Source organism: Hydra vulgaris, chromosome 04, assembly GCF_038396675.1.
Source record: "Hydra vulgaris chromosome 04, alternate assembly HydraT2T_AEP".
Taxonomy (NCBI): domain Eukaryota; kingdom Metazoa; phylum Cnidaria; class Hydrozoa; order Anthoathecata; family Hydridae; genus Hydra; species Hydra vulgaris.
The window spans coordinates 20,755,001-20,772,500 of record NC_088923.1 but is presented as its reverse complement, the minus strand read 5'-3'; the positions used below and the strand labels follow the sequence as shown (position 1 = coordinate 20,772,500).

The 17,500-nt window shown below is 27.5% G+C and overlaps 1 protein-coding gene across 4 annotated transcripts in view; it reads left to right on the top strand.

Annotated features, from left to right (window-relative positions):
* LOC100207695 (E3 ubiquitin-protein ligase UBR5) overlaps window positions 1-17,500 on the top strand; it is a 123,853-nt gene that overhangs the window by 101,259 nt on the left and 5,094 nt on the right. For all 4 annotated transcript variants that reach the window (XM_065795745.1, XM_065795743.1, XM_065795744.1 and 1 more), the window contains 6 exons: window positions 919-1,136; window positions 1,420-1,654; window positions 5,302-5,430; window positions 13,633-13,766; window positions 13,923-14,056; window positions 14,613-14,774. In XM_065795745.1, coding sequence (XP_065651817.1) covers window positions 919-1,136; window positions 1,420-1,654; window positions 5,302-5,430; window positions 13,633-13,766; window positions 13,923-14,056; window positions 14,613-14,774 — 1,012 coding nt within the window. The remainder of the gene's footprint in view (window positions 1-918; window positions 1,137-1,419; window positions 1,655-5,301; window positions 5,431-13,632; window positions 13,767-13,922; window positions 14,057-14,612; window positions 14,775-17,500) is intronic.

Sequence of the window (17,500 nt, the reverse complement as noted above, 5' to 3'; positions counted from 1 at the left end):
TTTTTCATTAGTAAAATAAATTGTTATTTTAACTTTGTCCAACAAAATTAGTATTAAAAAGTAATAAAAAACTTATTAGGATGCATGTGAGAAAATATTATTAGAATGCACTTAATGATGCACCTGGAAATTCCTTTTTAAAAAAAATAGAAGTCTTAGTATAATGAGTTACAATAAAAAGATAATGTTTTAAACATTCAACTAAATTAAATTTGATTGAAGATTGAAAGAGAATAGTTGGATATATTTCTTTTTATAAAATGTTTCTTTGCGGTTATGGCTTTCAACTTATTTTGCTTCGCATAATGAAACTTTTGTTAAGATTGACAAAAAGAAACGACACAAAACAGATATCGACTATAACAATGATGCCAATCTTTAAAAGTTGTATTTCAAGTTATCTCTTTACCAATATCTTTTGCATCTATAGTTACTAAACAATATTTTTTAACAGCTTATAATATTTCATTTTTTTTTTTATTAATTAATTTACTTTTAACTAAGCCGTTTCTTATTAATTGCATTTTAGTAGTTAGAAGTTTGAATTTTTTTCCCTCAGTGTTTTCACGTGAGAAAAAAATTACCCCCAAAAAATTATTATACTAGACTATTATTATTTTATAAATTTTTGTAAAATTTTGTTTATTTCATGTAAATATAGTCTAAAAAAAGTAAACTAGTAACATAAGCATTCATTAAGCTCTTAATGCATACATTTGAAAATTATGCATTCAAAAATGTAAATATTTTGAATTAAGTGAGTTATATAACCAAGCTGTTTATTCTTGAGATGAATTTCAGGATTATTTATTGATCTTTTAAATTATATTGCATTTATATTTATAAAGTAATTCTTTATTGCTTGGCTTTAGTTTTTATTTTAATTTTTTTATTAATAATAGTTTTTATTTTCAACAGATTCAACAAGTTGTGTTTTACTTATGTCACCCAATGTTTACTTGAGTCGTTGGCATATGTGTTTGGAGTTATTTGGCAGAGTGTTTTTAGATGATGTAGGGTCGGAGCCTCATTCAATACTAAATGAGCTAGGTCGATTTGATGTCAAAGAAGCAAAGTTTAAAAGAGAAATGGAAAAGTTGAAAAATGGACACCAAAAAGATTTATATCTTGAAGGGGTATGATATAAGTACTTTGATTTTTGATTTCAAAAAAACATGATGTAAGTGAGTACTGTATAAATAGGTGGGTGAATTAATAATCAGGTGGTTGTTAATAAAAGGGTGTTTGTTTAAAAGAGACTAGAAAGTAATAATTTTTTTAATTTTATGTATAAAGCATTGAATAGTAATATTTGTTTCTACAAAATTAGAAGTTAAATGTAAAAAAGACTACAATTTTTATAATTAACAATTTATTTAATTTTGCTTCAAAGTTTTAAATGAAAAATTATTTTTTTAGCTGGATCGTTCACGTCCACTGTTGTTACAACAAACACTGCGTCAACTTAACTCACAGTTTGGTCGTAGACTGCCAGGTGCTGGACCACTAAACATACATAGACTTAAAGTATCATTTAAAGATGAACCGGGTGAAGGAAGTGGAGTAGTTCGTAGTTTTTACACAGCAATTAGCAATGCTTTTCTTACAAACGAAAGGTTGCCAAATCTTGATAACATCTTTTCTGGTAGTAGAGGTAGCTCTTCTTTATTTAAAACATTTTTTATAATTGTTTTATAAACAATTTTAAATAACATAAAAAATTGTAACTGAAAATTTTCTAACTGTATACTAAAAAGATTTAAAAAGGTTTGAGGTTTAGAAGTTTATATCGATGAAAATCAAAGTTTAGCAAGGTTTTTGGGAAGGTTTTTTGTTGTTAAAAATTTATTTTATTTTTCTCCAATTTCTTAAGATAATCAAAATTAAAAAATAAAAGTTTATAAATAAAAGTTTACAAATTCAAAAATAGTACACAAAGTTGGTGTTGAAAAAGTTTGGGAAAAATATATTTTTACTTGAAGCTCAAAATACTTTTTAGAGGTTTAACTAAAATTTTAAATAATTTATTTAAAGTTTGTTTTGAAAATGTTTCAGTGATAGTTGCGAAATGAATTCAAAACAAATATATGAAAAAAAGTTAAAAAGTTGTTTTTGTTAAAAAGTAGCATTTAATGATTGTGGTATGGTTTAAGTAAGTTCAAGCAACTATTTAAAAATATTAAATAATATAAGAGCAAATAAATATTCTATAAATTATAGAATTTTTTATTACTTAGTTTTCTATTTGTGAGATGAATCTTGTAATTATATTTGACTAATGAAAAAATGTTACTTAATTATTTTAACAGTTTTTCTTTCTTAATTATTTTAATAGTTTCTTCGAGTAATTATTTTAAAGTTTAACGCCCATATGTAGTATTATTCGCACATTAGAGTTTTCAGGTGTTTAAATATGGTGATGCTATCATTTAAAGATTAAATGTAATTGTTGTGTAGCCATGTTATTGTGAAAATTTATGCTCTTTAGTTTTAAAATGACTTTTGTAAAAGTTATAAACTAAGTTTATAACTTTTACTAAGTTTATAAGCTTTTCTATAATGTGAAAAAGGGATTAATTACACAAGCTTCATATTTGCAATGCACTTCATGCTTTGCAGATAATTTAAAGCTTGTATAAAATACAATAAAACATTTTTCATTTTGTCAACTTGTCATGGAACTTCTGCAATTAAAAAAAAAACTGTAAATCATTGTAATAGTTCAACATAAAGAGAGTTTCATCTCATTCGTTTCATTTTCAAGAAAGTACCATCTTAGTAATTATCAGAGTATGATAATCATATCAGAGTATGATTGTCATATCAGAGTATGATAATCATATCAAAGTATGATAATCATATCAGAGTATGATAATCATATCAGAGTATGATAATCATATCAGAGTATGATAATCATATCAGAGTATGATAATCATATCAGAGTATGATAATCATATCAGAATATGATATCATATCAGAGTATGATATCATATCAGAGTATGATATCATATCAGAGTATGATATCATATCAGAGTATGATAATCATGTCCGAGTATGATAATCATATCAGAGTATGATAGTCATGTCAGAGTATGATAATCATATCAGACTATGATAATCATGTCAGAGTATGATAATCATATCAGAGTATGATAATCATATCAGAGTATGATAATCATATCAGAGTATGATAATCATGTCAGAGTATAATAATCATATCAGAGTATGATAATCATATCAGAGTATGATAATCATACCAGTGTATGATAATCACAATAAGATGATATTCTGAATATCCTGCTATAAGCTAACTTACTGCTATATGGTAGAACTAACTTTTAAAAAAAAAAGTTTGAATACTTTGGTTATAGTTACACAACTAATAGTTTTCAAGTTCAAATTGTTTTGTTCTTTGATTTCTAATGAAGTTTGTTCGTAATGAAAATTCTATTCATTTGAATAACAAAATAAAAATTGCTTTGGATAATTATCATATATTTATTATTAAAAATTATCATCAAGAGTTTTTAAGCCAAACTGTTTCTCAACTATTGAAACAAGGTGAACTGAAGGGGTTTCTTCAAGTTTGCAAAAAATCAACTCTTTTATTCTGTTTGAAAGATATCTGCTGTAATTCAATGCAATTTAGAAAAAGAAAAAAATTTGCTGATTTTTCTGTATATATCTTTTATATCAGATTTAGAAAAAGAATTCATAGTGATAATTCTGATTTTTTAAATAAAGCTGTTACCAAAATGCTTTTATGGTGTTGTAAAAATACACGGCTATCTAAAATACAGGCTTATTAATTGTGCAAGCCATAAAAATAACTGGAGGCTAATTAACTCAGAAAAATTTGCTATATGGTAATATAGTTGCTTAAAATTAGAAGAAGAAAAAGTATTTCTTGAGGCTTATTATGTCTTTAAAGTGTTGCATTGCAAATCGCTCTGCAAATTGTTTAACAGATAAAAACAGAAAAGTTTTAAAAATTTTTCAAATATTTAAAAAAATAGTTGTTCAAAGCTAAACACTCTTACAAAGAGTCAGCTCAAAAAATTTTAAAATTGAGTGATTAAATTAAAACTTTTGTTATTTTTGTTGTTTGACTTATATAAAACTCTTTTGAATAAATTATATTTGATTGAAATTTTGTAATATTTTCTCTTCAATAAATATAAAATGAAAGTGCCTTTAGTTAGCAAGTTAGATAACAATTGTAATTTGTTAAAATATTTTTATAAATCAAAATTAGGCCTAAATTAAATTTTTACTAATTGGCCTCCAGTTTTCAAGTTTTGCCGCTTGTGTAATAGGCCTGTGTTTTAGATGTGTAAAAATAAAATAAAATATGCAAAAATAAATTAATGGAATTAAAAAAAAAAGTCATAAAAATTCTGACTCTTTCATACCTTTAAAAGTTTCGTTTGCATGACTATGTTGCGACATCATTTGTTTTTAAAATTGTGCAATTTAATGCAGTTTAATTTTTTAACTTAGTTATTTAACTTAAATAAAGTTTGTATGAATAAATGGACAAATAGCCATTAAAAGTATTTCTCCTATCATATTCACATAAATTTGATTAATTTACTGATGCATTTCGTTGATGCATTTCGTTGATGCATTTCGTTGATGCATTTCGTTGATGCATTTCGTTGATGCATTTCGTTGATGCATTTCGTTGATGCATTAGTGTTTATAGAACAATGTATTGCAAAAGTTCTTTGTATTAGAAAGATTCATTATAAGTTTATCGATTGTGGTGCGAGTTTGAATTTTTGTTTAATGTTTTAAATGATCAAATTTTAAATGATCTTTTCAAAACAAAAAAAAGTAACAAAATAATCTTGTTTAAGAAATATTTACAGCCATGTTTACAACTTTGAATATTTTGATTCTGTATTTATATTACCTTGATTAAGAGTAGTTGATAGAAGTACTTCAAACACTTAAATTGTAACATTAAAGTTTATTAATTTTGTTTCAGTAATTTATTTTTTTTCCAAAAGGTTTTGCTATTAGCTTTTAGTTTAACTTTACTCTTGCTGTATAACTTAGCAACTGTATAACTTAGCAACTTCGCTTAACATACTGTGTTTCTTGACAACATTTTTTTTTTACTTTATATGCTGTGTGTGCAAAACATCACTCAGCATGCTAATTTTTCTAAATTTCAAATTCAAACTTCTTATGTTTCTAAATGTTATTTAATTGTATCTATAGTTATGAATATTTAATTTTTAATATACAGTCATTTTAATTTCAGTGTAATATTTTTATGAATCTAATCATTTCAAGGTTTGACTCACCAGCTACGTGCTCGTGCTAGAGAGCGGGAAAAAGATATTCGACGTGGGTTAGAAGTTACAGACATGGTATCAAGAAATGTTCGACGACATAATGACAGATCAAATGCTGATAGTGCTAGTAAGACTAAATTAGTTTTAAAAAAAAATTATTTTCAATGTATTACATTTTTAAATATTCTTTTTATATATTACGTTTTTAAATAAAGATTTCTTTATAAAATCTTTCAACTGGTTCTTGGAAAAAACAAATTGATCATTTTTAAGTTTTTTACTGCTATTCCTGACCACCAACTGATCATTTCATTTTTCTGCAAATTTCTCTTTGCACAGTTGTTAATTTTTTTAATGAAATATTAAAAAAAAATCAATGACTTAAGGGCTTTCTTCTTTCTTCACTGCTCTGTTTCACTATTAGAGACATCTGCCACTTACAGAAACCAGTTGTTTCACCTACCAGCTTTAACAACTTTGTGGACTCAGATTTAATTAATAGCTCAGGTTTTTCATTTATATGTTATACTGACACAAATCAGGAATGTTACACTTAAATAATCTTGCATCTTCTTCTTTACCTCTGAGTTTTCATTCCAGACATAGCAGAAGCAACCATACATCCAATCAACACCTAAGTTTCTGCATACTTACAACCAATCCTGACTCGAACTTTTGATATTGATTCTTGATGCATAGCACACTTCTGAAAGCGCAAATATTATTATTTTAGAAACTAAGAGGGAATAGCAGATAGATAAGAAGTCTACTGTTTTTATCATCCTTTTTTTACTCTTTCTTCATAATCTTTATGATCTTATCCCTTATCTTCTGAGTAAAATAATTTAGAGCATTAGCCATTAACCTGAAAAGTCACAATTTTCAAAAACTCAGATTCTTTATATGTTGTTTGTTTGATATATTTATTTATTTATTGTTGTAATGTATACTTATTTTGTAAATCTTATAAAAACTCTAGAGCTTGGAGCTCCAGTTTCAAACTCAAAAGCTTCTTTAGTAATATGATGCAGGGGTAATTAAAGATAAAATTTTTTTTGGGTTTTTTTCTTAATTGAATACCAGGTCTTCTAAAGTTTTGACAAGTTTGAACCTTTTCTTAGTGCCCTTTGTTTTCTCTCCTTTTTTAGTCTCCATATAGAGCCTGGCGTTTTAAGGATAAAAATAGCTCTAGCATGTACTCAGTATTTGATGCATTTGTGCAATGTTTGATCTATCTTCAGCAAGTTTTTTAAAATAGTCAGTGTAAAAATAGTAATCTATCAAACTTTAAGCTATTATAATAATCTCTTTGTAAATATATCATGTATCTTTTTACATATTATCTCTATTTGAAAGAATAATTTTCAATATGTTTTGAGACAAATAACTGTTTGTGTCAAAAAAATTATAGAAAATTATTTTTGATATATTTATAAAGAGAACAAAAGTTGCTTCTGCATAATCTAATAGAAAGTAATACATAATCTTGATAATCTAGAAAGCTGATAAAAGTTTCTAAGATCTCTTTAAGTGGATGTATAAATTTCAGGTGGGAGTAATGTTGGAAATGATGCTGAGGAATAATCAAACAAAAAATATAAGACCTTTAACTTAAGATTTATACTGTACACAATCAAATATCACTATGTTAAAGTTTAGACAATTTCAAGTTGCATTTTCTCAAAAACTTTTTAACTTTAACAATCTTTTTTTAATGTACACATTTAGATTTTATTTCAGCAAAAAATAAATTAGGCCTCAATTGTATTGGTTACCTGGAAGCATCGAGTGATTTTTTTAATAGAAAGTTTCATTGTCTTCCAAATTGCTCAAATTTTTTTTTCTCTTTTGTAAAATTTTTAGCTTGTCCAATTTGCTTTAATTTTCCTTTTTTTTAGTTTTTCTTTTGATAAGTTTTCAGATTTTCTTTTTTTTTTACTCTTTAAATGAAAACTATTAACATACTAAATCTTATTTTAACTGAGATAAGAAATTGTTGCCTTCTTTTTGTCATTAAATCTTGATTTTCCACAGTTGATTTCAGAAATTTAGATTCTTTTAAGTTTATTGAATATGAGCACAATGGATTTTTGGTATCAACTGTCAAAATGTCTAAAAAAACAGACTTTTTTACTCTACAAAAAAATCTTTTCTACTTTTGAAAATCTAATCAGATGTAAACAAACTACACTAACGCACAAAAACTACTCAATTATGCATCATTAAAAAAAAAAAAAAACTAGAACTGAAGTGGTTTTAGAGAAAAATAAATTCAAAATTGTCAAAATTTCAAATGCATAAGGTGATAGTGAAATAAAAAAAAGTTTAAATTGTAGTTTGCAAAAGTTATCTGTTGAAGAAGATCTTGGGGTGTCTTAATGTGAAGTGATGCTAAATTCAAATATTTATAAATGAGTACAGCTACTTAGATACAACTACTGAGAGATTTGTCTCCTGGCAGACTCATCGCTTTACTGAGTTAAATTAGCTGCAGAAGTGTGACTTCTGAAATCGTGGAAAAATTTTGGTACCTGGATTTACAGCATAATGGTGTTAATCTTTTGTGACAGTCGTTACTGCAGAGAAATTGGACAGATTACCTAGACTTCTGAGGCAAGGCATAAAATTCATGCTTTATATGACCACATATACATTTTTTTTTTTGACACTTGGCCATTGTTTTTTGCATATTTTGATAGTTTGCATGTTAAAAAAATGCGCTGAAACAATTAAACATATTTAAAGAGAAAATTAAAAATAAATAAACCACAAACTAAAAAGAAAAAATGATAAAATGAATAAAGGATAAACCAGAGGGAAAAAAAAAAGTAACTGATGACAAGAGTAAGATAATAAAGGCCCCATAGGCAAGCATATGAGGGAAGATGAAGTAATTGGTGCCCATTACAAGACATATTCTCTCTACCATACAAACAAGGAAATTTGTAAACAAATCTTTGGTAAATTTGGTTTTTTAAAACCTGACCAGAGACCAAAAAAAAAGTATTAGTAATTTGCAATGAATATAGAAAATTATGAATGGATGCTAACAAAGGCCACAAGGACCACTTTGATGATTTAAAAATGGGGACTCTATCAGTATTAACAACAAGTCAAATTATTGCTTGCCCATTTTTTTCAAGATCTGCTAAATGTACCCAATTGTCATCACAAGTGTTTTTAAGCTGTTTTTTATGTTTAAAATATGAAAATAATTGCATTTCTTATAAAGATAGGATGATGTAAAAAATTTCAAACATTTTGTACACTGATGTTTGTTAATTTTCTTTAAGTCTTAATAAGACTTAAAGCAACTTCACAAACATCACAAAAAAACTTTTTCATATAACTCTTTTTCCTTCTTAAAAAACTTCAAAAATAAATATTCAGATTTTGGCAAAACACTGTGGCAATAAAATAGTTAAGAGTGTTAACAATGCCTCTAAGGCTTCGTAGGACAAATTAAAACGTAAAACAATTATGCATAAACATGCATTAGAGACATTTATCTTTAAGCCAGGGTATAGAGGTGGACTCTTTGAACTTTTATTTTCTTCAAACTGATTATTAATTATTTCATCTAAGTCAGATAATTGATCCATAAATTCATCATCTTTAGAATCATTGTCATCACAGGTGCTCTCATTCTGTTGTTGAGCAGGTGCTCTCATTCTGTTGTATATACATATATATATATATATATATATATATATATATATATATATATATATATATATATATATATATATATATATATATATATTAGGGATATGACTTTTTTGCAACCTACTAGGCCTGTATCGTAATTCAATGAACTTTTATGTAAAAAGAACGAATAGATGTTTCATTTTGACATATTTTGAAAAAAGGTCACCCCAAAACCAAAAAATCGAATTTTCAATAGGTACACTTTTGTACAGTAAATGAATATTAAAGGCTGAAGATGTTGTAAGAGTCATACTCCTGTTGTTATTTTATTTATTTATGCAACATGTACTGTGATATAACAAAAAACATTATGTGATATATAATTATACAAGTATTACAAAATTAACAGTATCAAAGCGTCTAGTACAACAATATACATAACTGTCTGTGTCTATAGGCCTACTGTGTTTAGTACATGGGTCACATGATGCTCACGTCTCATAAAGAGTCTAGCGCTTATTACTTAGAATGAATCGAAGTTACAGTTTGTCTTTCTTTCTGCAGGAAGCATACAGGTCTTGCATCACCTTGATTGCACGTTCAGCTATCTGATTACTTCGTGGTATGTCGATGACGGATGGCTCTTTCTTCCAGTGATTTTTGAATGACTGCAATGCCTTTTTGTAAGGCTTCAATACATCAGATAAATTCTTGAAGTCATTGTCATTGTACTTTTGACTACTAAACCAATGTTCTGCCCACTCATATGAAATGAACCTGCAAACCTTCTCCAAATTCTTTCTCGCTTCAGGCATAAGAATGAACGCCAGAATGGCGAGAATGGCTCTTGAGTTCCATCTAGCATTGCTCATATTAGGAATGTTCTGAAAGTGAATCAGAGGGAAGTTTCTTTGTTCTTCATAGAACCTAAACACTCTTGTTAAATGGTACAAAAACTTCATATCGTCTCTCCACCCTGATTTATCAAGAATTTCTACAGTTCCATTCACAAACTTATCCTTCAGTTCATCATACTTATTCAACAGTTCAGACACAAATGGGTATTCAATGTTTGGAGATTTGGTATCACCCCCAAGTTCTTCGTCCATCACCAGACGGAGAATCCTGTCTAGTACGTGATGCTGACAACCGATAAATTGTGGTATTGTGACACCCTTTAATTTAAACATACGTTGCAACTTCACAACAACTCCATTTCTCTTCCCAGTATTGACGTTTGTTGTATCAGTAATGATCATCTTAATTGAATTCCACAAATTGTATTCATCAATAAGTTTGGCAATTTTTTCAGCAACAGTTTCAGCTTTGCCATCTTTTAAACGCAGTGCATCAAGTTTCACGTCAGTTCTTTCATTCTGAAGTACAACTACCTGATATTCCTTATCATCTATTCGTTTGCCGTCAAAGTGTAAGGACCACTGTTCCATTTTAAGTTGTTGTATCATTTCTTTTTTTAATTTACCTGCCTCTTTGAATATGGACTTGTAAATTGCTGATTGACTTGGAGTTGGAATATCAATACCTTGTTGTGATAATACATTGCATATTTTAGCAGCTTTCTTTGTGGAAACTCCACTTGATGTAACCATACTTACAGCAAATTTACTTTTGTAGTGCTTTCTAGTTTTTTTCTGAGTGTCCTCATCATCGTCTTTATCACCGTCGTCGTCTTCATCATCTTCACTCTTACTTTTGCAGTTTTCAGATTCAGTACCACTGTCTGTGGTAGACAGGACTTGTGATGTGGAAGGTATTGCTGTTCCAAACTGGACTTTCCTTCTCTTGGAAGGGTGAATGGTTTCTTTACTTGCCACTTGTCCTGTTGAGTACCCCACCTGTCCTTTACTTTCTTTTTGTAGGTGGTATAGACGTTTATCTTCCGAGGATAACCACTGGCCATTCACTTTCGTGATGTCAAATAATGCATTGAGAACATCATATTTTCCACGCTTGACACATTCATCATAGACCTTCAGCACCTTCATAAGCTTTGCTCTTATCACTTGATCAGACACACGTGGAAAATTCAGTTTATTGTCCCACAATTTTGTAATTTCCTTAGAAATTTGGTCTATTCGTTCTTTTCTTCCTTTAACATATGCTCCGAGAAACTGGTATCTTCCTACGATCTGCAATTGAAGTGGTATTCTGGATTTTTCATCGAGTGAATGTTCTTCTACAGCCACGCTTCCTCTTCTTCTGTGTGACTCTTGAAATCTCACCAAATTTTTAGTCCAAGTCTTCTTGTTCTTTGTTACTGTGGTATGACTTTTCTTGTGAGACATCATATAATATTGTTACGACTTTACGGATAGCTGAGCGTAAATATCCGTTTAATAAAGTCGTTTAATTAATAAAATACTTTAACTGTATAGTAATCCAATTATAGTTCGATAATCCAGTCAATGTTGATAACAGTTCGATAATCCAGTCCGTATCCTAACGATAATGCTACAACTACTTATACTTCGTACACTTACAGCGTCTTTAGTTCGCTACAGTAGTTCCTTATTAGCTCAGTTACACGCAGAGTACTTCATAGAACTATTCACATTATCAACACTGAGCTCTGACAGCAGCTCGCTTATATAATTATTTAGAGCTTCCAGAATGTTCTACTAAGTTCTATAATCTTCTACAGTCTGTTACAGTCGTCTATATCACCGTGGTAACACAATGACGTCATCACATAACAATTCCAAGTATTTGCCGGCACACGGCCGTTTCGTTGCCATGGTAACGTGTGGCGTTATATTTATAAATTCATAACAAAATAATGAAATAAATAGAATTAAGCTGAGAATTAAGCTTAAGATTAAAACATCGGTCAAAAATGAATGTATAAAAATGGTAAATCAAATTTTTATTTTGGGGGTGACCTTTTTTTGTTGCAGAAAGCTATTTGGGCCTTTTTTCATGATTTTAGGTAAAAGTTCATCGATTTATGATACAGGAAACATTTTATTTGAAAAAAAATTAAAAAGTCATATCCCTAATATATATATATATATATATATATATATATATATATATATATATATATATATATATATATATATATATATACATACATATACATATACATATTGAAAAATCAATCATTATCTATTATGCTCAATAATCTACAATAAAGCCATTTATGATAATAAATTTTTGTGAAATTATAAAGTTGAATATATATTCGCTTTAATAAAGTGAACATACTGAACAACATACCTGAGGTTTTGGAGCTTGAGTAGAACTTAAAATAATAGAAACTGAAACTGTAGATACAAAAAAATAATGTTTATTTTATTGCAAAAATTGGAAAAATAGTTTCAAGAAGTTATATCTTTCAAATTTCAAGAAAGTTATAACTGTTAGCAAAAGTTTTAACAATATTTAGTTATAAAACCAACGGTGTTTTTAATTATTGGAAAAACAGCGCTAAATTTCCAATAAAGTTTTAGATCACTGGAAATAAAATGACGCTTTTCGTTAAACTTCCAGCAAAGTCGTAAAATTTGTGGAAAACCCAGCAAACTCGATGAATTTCCAGTGATCTTTTACATTTCCAGTGAACTTTCACTGAAAGTTCCCTGGGTGTGTGTTCTTGTGGGATGTGGGATCTTTTACATTTCGAGTGGGATCTGGGTGTGTGATCTTTTACATTTCCAGTGAACTGGAATTTCCCTGGGTGTGTGTATGTATATATATATACACACACACACACACACACACACAATATAATTATAAAAAAATTAACTGGATTAGGGATGCGGAGTCCCAAAAAGGACTCCAGATTTGAAAGTCACAAAAAGATTATTTTATCCTAGATTTTGGTAACCAGGTGCTCTAAAAATATAAATAAGTTTATGAACTACTTATAGGAAAAAAATTAAGACTTTTCGATTTGAGGAACAATCATTTTTTTGAACCTGGAGTCCTTAGGTATAATGGCGGCAAGGACTCCAGGACTCCGGGCTTAAAAACAATAAGTTTCAAGTCATTAAATCTCATGAATTTTTTTCTTATAGCAGATCATAAGTCAACAAACATATTCAGAGCTTCTGGACACTACAGACTTAGAAAAAGTAGAGATATAAAGCCGGAGTCCTTTTGGGACTCCGCATCCCTGGTATAAACTAATTTAAGTTTAATTAACAACTGTCATGTTGCAAGTTAAGTACAGTACTACCATAGATGTGTTAGGGTTTGAACCTTTTGTTCATGATGTGAGCACTCTACCACACCACCCAGATTTAGCTACTAGATTTAGATCAAGATTTGATAAGATAATGCATAAGATGGCTCCGACATAAACCATCTGTCAGTTGTTGTATCCCAGCATGCTTCATCTAAAAAAAATTTCATCATTGGTGTTTTGTGTGTGCTCAATTCAGCATTCATTAATTTACATAAAATAGAAGCATTAATTTACAGAAAATAGAAGCAATCATCTCACACCACATGCATACACTACATGCATACAACCTAAACATACAAGATTCAGTAGCTTGGTAGGGTTAAAGTATATAAGTTATAAGTATAAAAAAATAATAAAGGTTGATATATATGGTACATGTTTTTTACCAAACACAGATACCCTGTTTAATTTAAAAGTTTAATATGCTATTGAGTACATATAAACTTTTTTTATTTCTATAATATATTTTTGTAGCTACATTATCTATTGATGCTCTGCCATATAATCCAGAGTCTGAAAGTTCTTTGCAAGAAGATTTAACAGATATTCCAGTTCATAAAAAAGAACTTGGTAAAAGATTATACTCTCGAATACAAGCAATCTCTCCTGTAAGTTCTAGACAACTTTTTTTTTACCTAAAATTTTACATAAAATCTATTTTTTAATTGTAATTTTACATTACTCTATTATTTTTTATTTTTTTGTTTTTAATTGTTTTTATTTTTAACAAAAAAATAAGTTAAAAAACCTTTTTTTTTTTCTAGGCAAATGCGAACAAAATTACTGGCATGATATTGGAATTACCACCTACACAGATTATACACATACTTACCAGCAGTGAAAGTATTTTAATTGCAAAGGTTAATGAAGCAACTGAGCTTTTAAATGGAAAAATGAGGTATTTGTTTACTTTTATGATAATATAAGTTATTTATTTTTTTTAAAAGTGGTTGATTATATATAGTATGTATAAAAATAAGCGCACGTGACTGTTATTAATTACTTTTATCTTAAAGTGTAGCAAAAGTTCATTTTCTAAAACTATTACCAATTTTTATTCATACTGTGAAATCTAATCCAATGGTGTATATATATTAAACTGTTTTTATAATTTTTTTTCATATTCATGAAAACTTTTTAATTAAATAAGATTGATTTTTATTATTGAAAAAACCCTTTGAATAACTTTTATAATGATTCAAATTTTAACTTTTTTGTTAGAATGAACAATCATTCTAATAACCTTTATAATAAATTTTAAAACCTTTATATAGATTCAAAAAAGTTAAAAAATTTATACTGTTGAAATTCTATTTTTAATTATCTTTTAAAGTCAATATATGTATTTATTGAATTGTGTTTCAAACCTAAGGTAGTCAAAATGCATAAAATATGTTTTAAAAAATGGTTAAAAGGTGTATTATGCTACATTAATAAAAAGTTAATTATTTTAGTTCTAGTAAGTCAGATCCAGATGCTTTAGTGGATGATTATGATAGCAATTATGTGTTTGACAATTCACCCCTTTTCTTTCAACCTGGAAAGCCTGGTTATTATTCACCACGTCCAGGGAAAAATGTAATTGAACGCATTAACTGTTTTCGAAATGTTGGAAGGTAAACTATTGTTTAATTTTTTTTTTTTTTTTCAAAACGTTGAAAAAAATTAAATCTTTTAGTTATTTTGTTTTGCATGCTTTTATTACATGGTAACATTGCAGTGTACTTATACACTGTAAACTTTCATTACATGGTAACATTGCACAGTTCTTATACACTGTAAACTTTAATTACATGATAACATTGCACTGTACTTATACACTGTAACATTGCACTGTACTTATACACTGTAAACCAGTTCATCAGATTAAGATTAAAAAGTTTGTTGTTGTTTACTTTTCATGATCAGTAATTTTCACTTCTGATTTTGTTAGTTCTTCTCTTCCCAATCTTTGTTCTTTTTTTACTATACAATCTTTGTCAAATGCACATTTTAATAAAAAAAAAAGCTGACAACTAATTAAATTTTTTTGTTTTCTAAAAATATTAACCAAATAAATAACATCATTACAAAGAACATTCAAAATGCTCACATAATATTCAATGAACATCTAAAATGCTCACATATTGTTCAGTCAATAAACTTTATCTATCAATAAATGTTGAATAGGGTTTCCCAAAAAAAGAAGTTTGTGGCTTCTAAATATATCCTGGTTATATGTGTAAAAATAAGCAATATTACCAAATTTAAGGGTTTATGGACCCTTAGAAGTGTTATGTGTAAAAACTGAAAAACAGGTACTTTTGGATTTTTTATGTTTTTCCACGTTAATGAAACATTTCCACCTCTTTCTCATTTATTTTGTATTTATAAATAAGCAAATAATAAAGAAACCAGAGGTTAGAGATGATATAATCATTAACAAGAACACTCATTTCCACAAGTTTGTTGGGAAAAACAGCTGGTGTATTTTTTCATATTCGATCTTTATATACAAGATGTTTTGGATTTCTGATGGAATGAAAAATGTTTTTTGATTTTTGATGAAAAATTTGTAGATCTTCATCCCAGCTTCAAGTTTTTTAAAGATTTTGTTTCAAATATTCAGTGCACAAATGACTGCTCTGAAAGAAATATTTGTCTAGTGCAATATTTCCTTGCAGACAGTCATAATGAAAATCAGAGACAAAATATCATGGTGGTTGCTAAAGAAAATAAAAAGTGTGGATAAAAGAATGAAAAGTGATTTGAACAACATAACTCCTTAGCAAAAAGTATTTTAAATACTTTTTGCTAAGGAGTAAGTAATTAAATGTAAATTTTTTTTCTACTTTAATAAAAGAAAAAATATTTTGAACCAAAATAAACTGTTTTTTTCTTTGGATTGTTTTATTATTTAAATATTTTGATGAAAAATGGAAATCTACACCTAACACTCTCTGAAGGCTAAAATGTTGAATTTTTCTTTTATTTAAGGTATACAACCAGGATGTGTTTCGAACCTTTTGGTTCTGTGAGAAAGCTATATTTTTGGGACACCCTAATGTTGAAGATTTGAATTGGTGTTTAATAATGTTTTCTTTTTAGATAGTTCGGAGAAATAAATATTGAAATGAATTAATCTTAGTTTGAAAATGTTGTCTCAATGACCTTTAACAATTCAAATGAATTAATCTTAATTTAAAAATCTCAATCACTCTGAGTGTGACAGCTTTTATCGTTTTTTGGAAATAATGTTTGAATATTTTGAATAATACTGAATATTTTTGATATTATAAACATAGAATAAACATAGTCTGAGATTTTTTTTTTGTCTTTAAATTCAGAAAAAAAAATTTAAATAGTTATTGAAATCTTAATGAGTTTTAATGAAATAAATTAGAAATAATGACTAAAAATGTTAACATTTCTTTAAAAGTCCACTATAGTAATAATAATAATGATAAATATAGCGATCATAAGAATTTACTTTTGCTTAAATTAATTTACTTTTACTTAAATTATTTACTTTTGCTTAAATTGTTTAATAACCTCAAAAGTTTGAGATCATTAAATGCCAAAACGGTATAATAGTTTTTGTTTTAAGTGCCGAAATTGATTAAATAGAAATAAATAAAATAAATTATAATCAAAAAATAGAGGCAGACAAAAAACAACAGACAATTATTCCATTTCAATAAGAAATTAGTATCTGAATCATCCTCAAAAAAAAAGTAAAACTTTTTCTTTTTTTTTTCTACGAAAGATTTTTTTTTTTTCATTTTATTTTAAATCACGCATAGCAATAAATACATAGCAATTAAAAAGAGCTAATTTTCCTCAGGGAAAAAAGTAAAGTCTTTAGTTAGGAACCATCTAAGCTACCAGCTAAGAAAAAAAAGTTTTTTCATAGCAGGTTGTTAAAAAACTAAAGTTTGCTTTGACTGATTCAAAATAACATTTATAGAAATATAAAAATCTAAATTTTATTAGAAGGTTGTTCTTAAATAATAATTTTTTTAAAATCAGTGTTGTTTTTTTTGTGGATAATTAGGCTTTATAACAATGTAACCCTATAAAATATTGTGCAAACTCAAAAAGCGTAAAGCATAAACTGTTATGGTTACTAAATTTAGATGAAAATAATAAAAATTAAATTTGATTGTCCTTAAAAAAAATTAATCAACTACTATATTTTTCATTTCATCTGTGTTGATCAGCAACCTTTAAATAATTATTTCCAGCGTAAAATCAAATGCTTCATTATCTTTATATTTCTATTATATTTATGGTTTTTTTTTTTTTTTTTTTTTTTAAATGGATTTTTAATTTGAATGTTTGTATATAAATATATTTATATAAA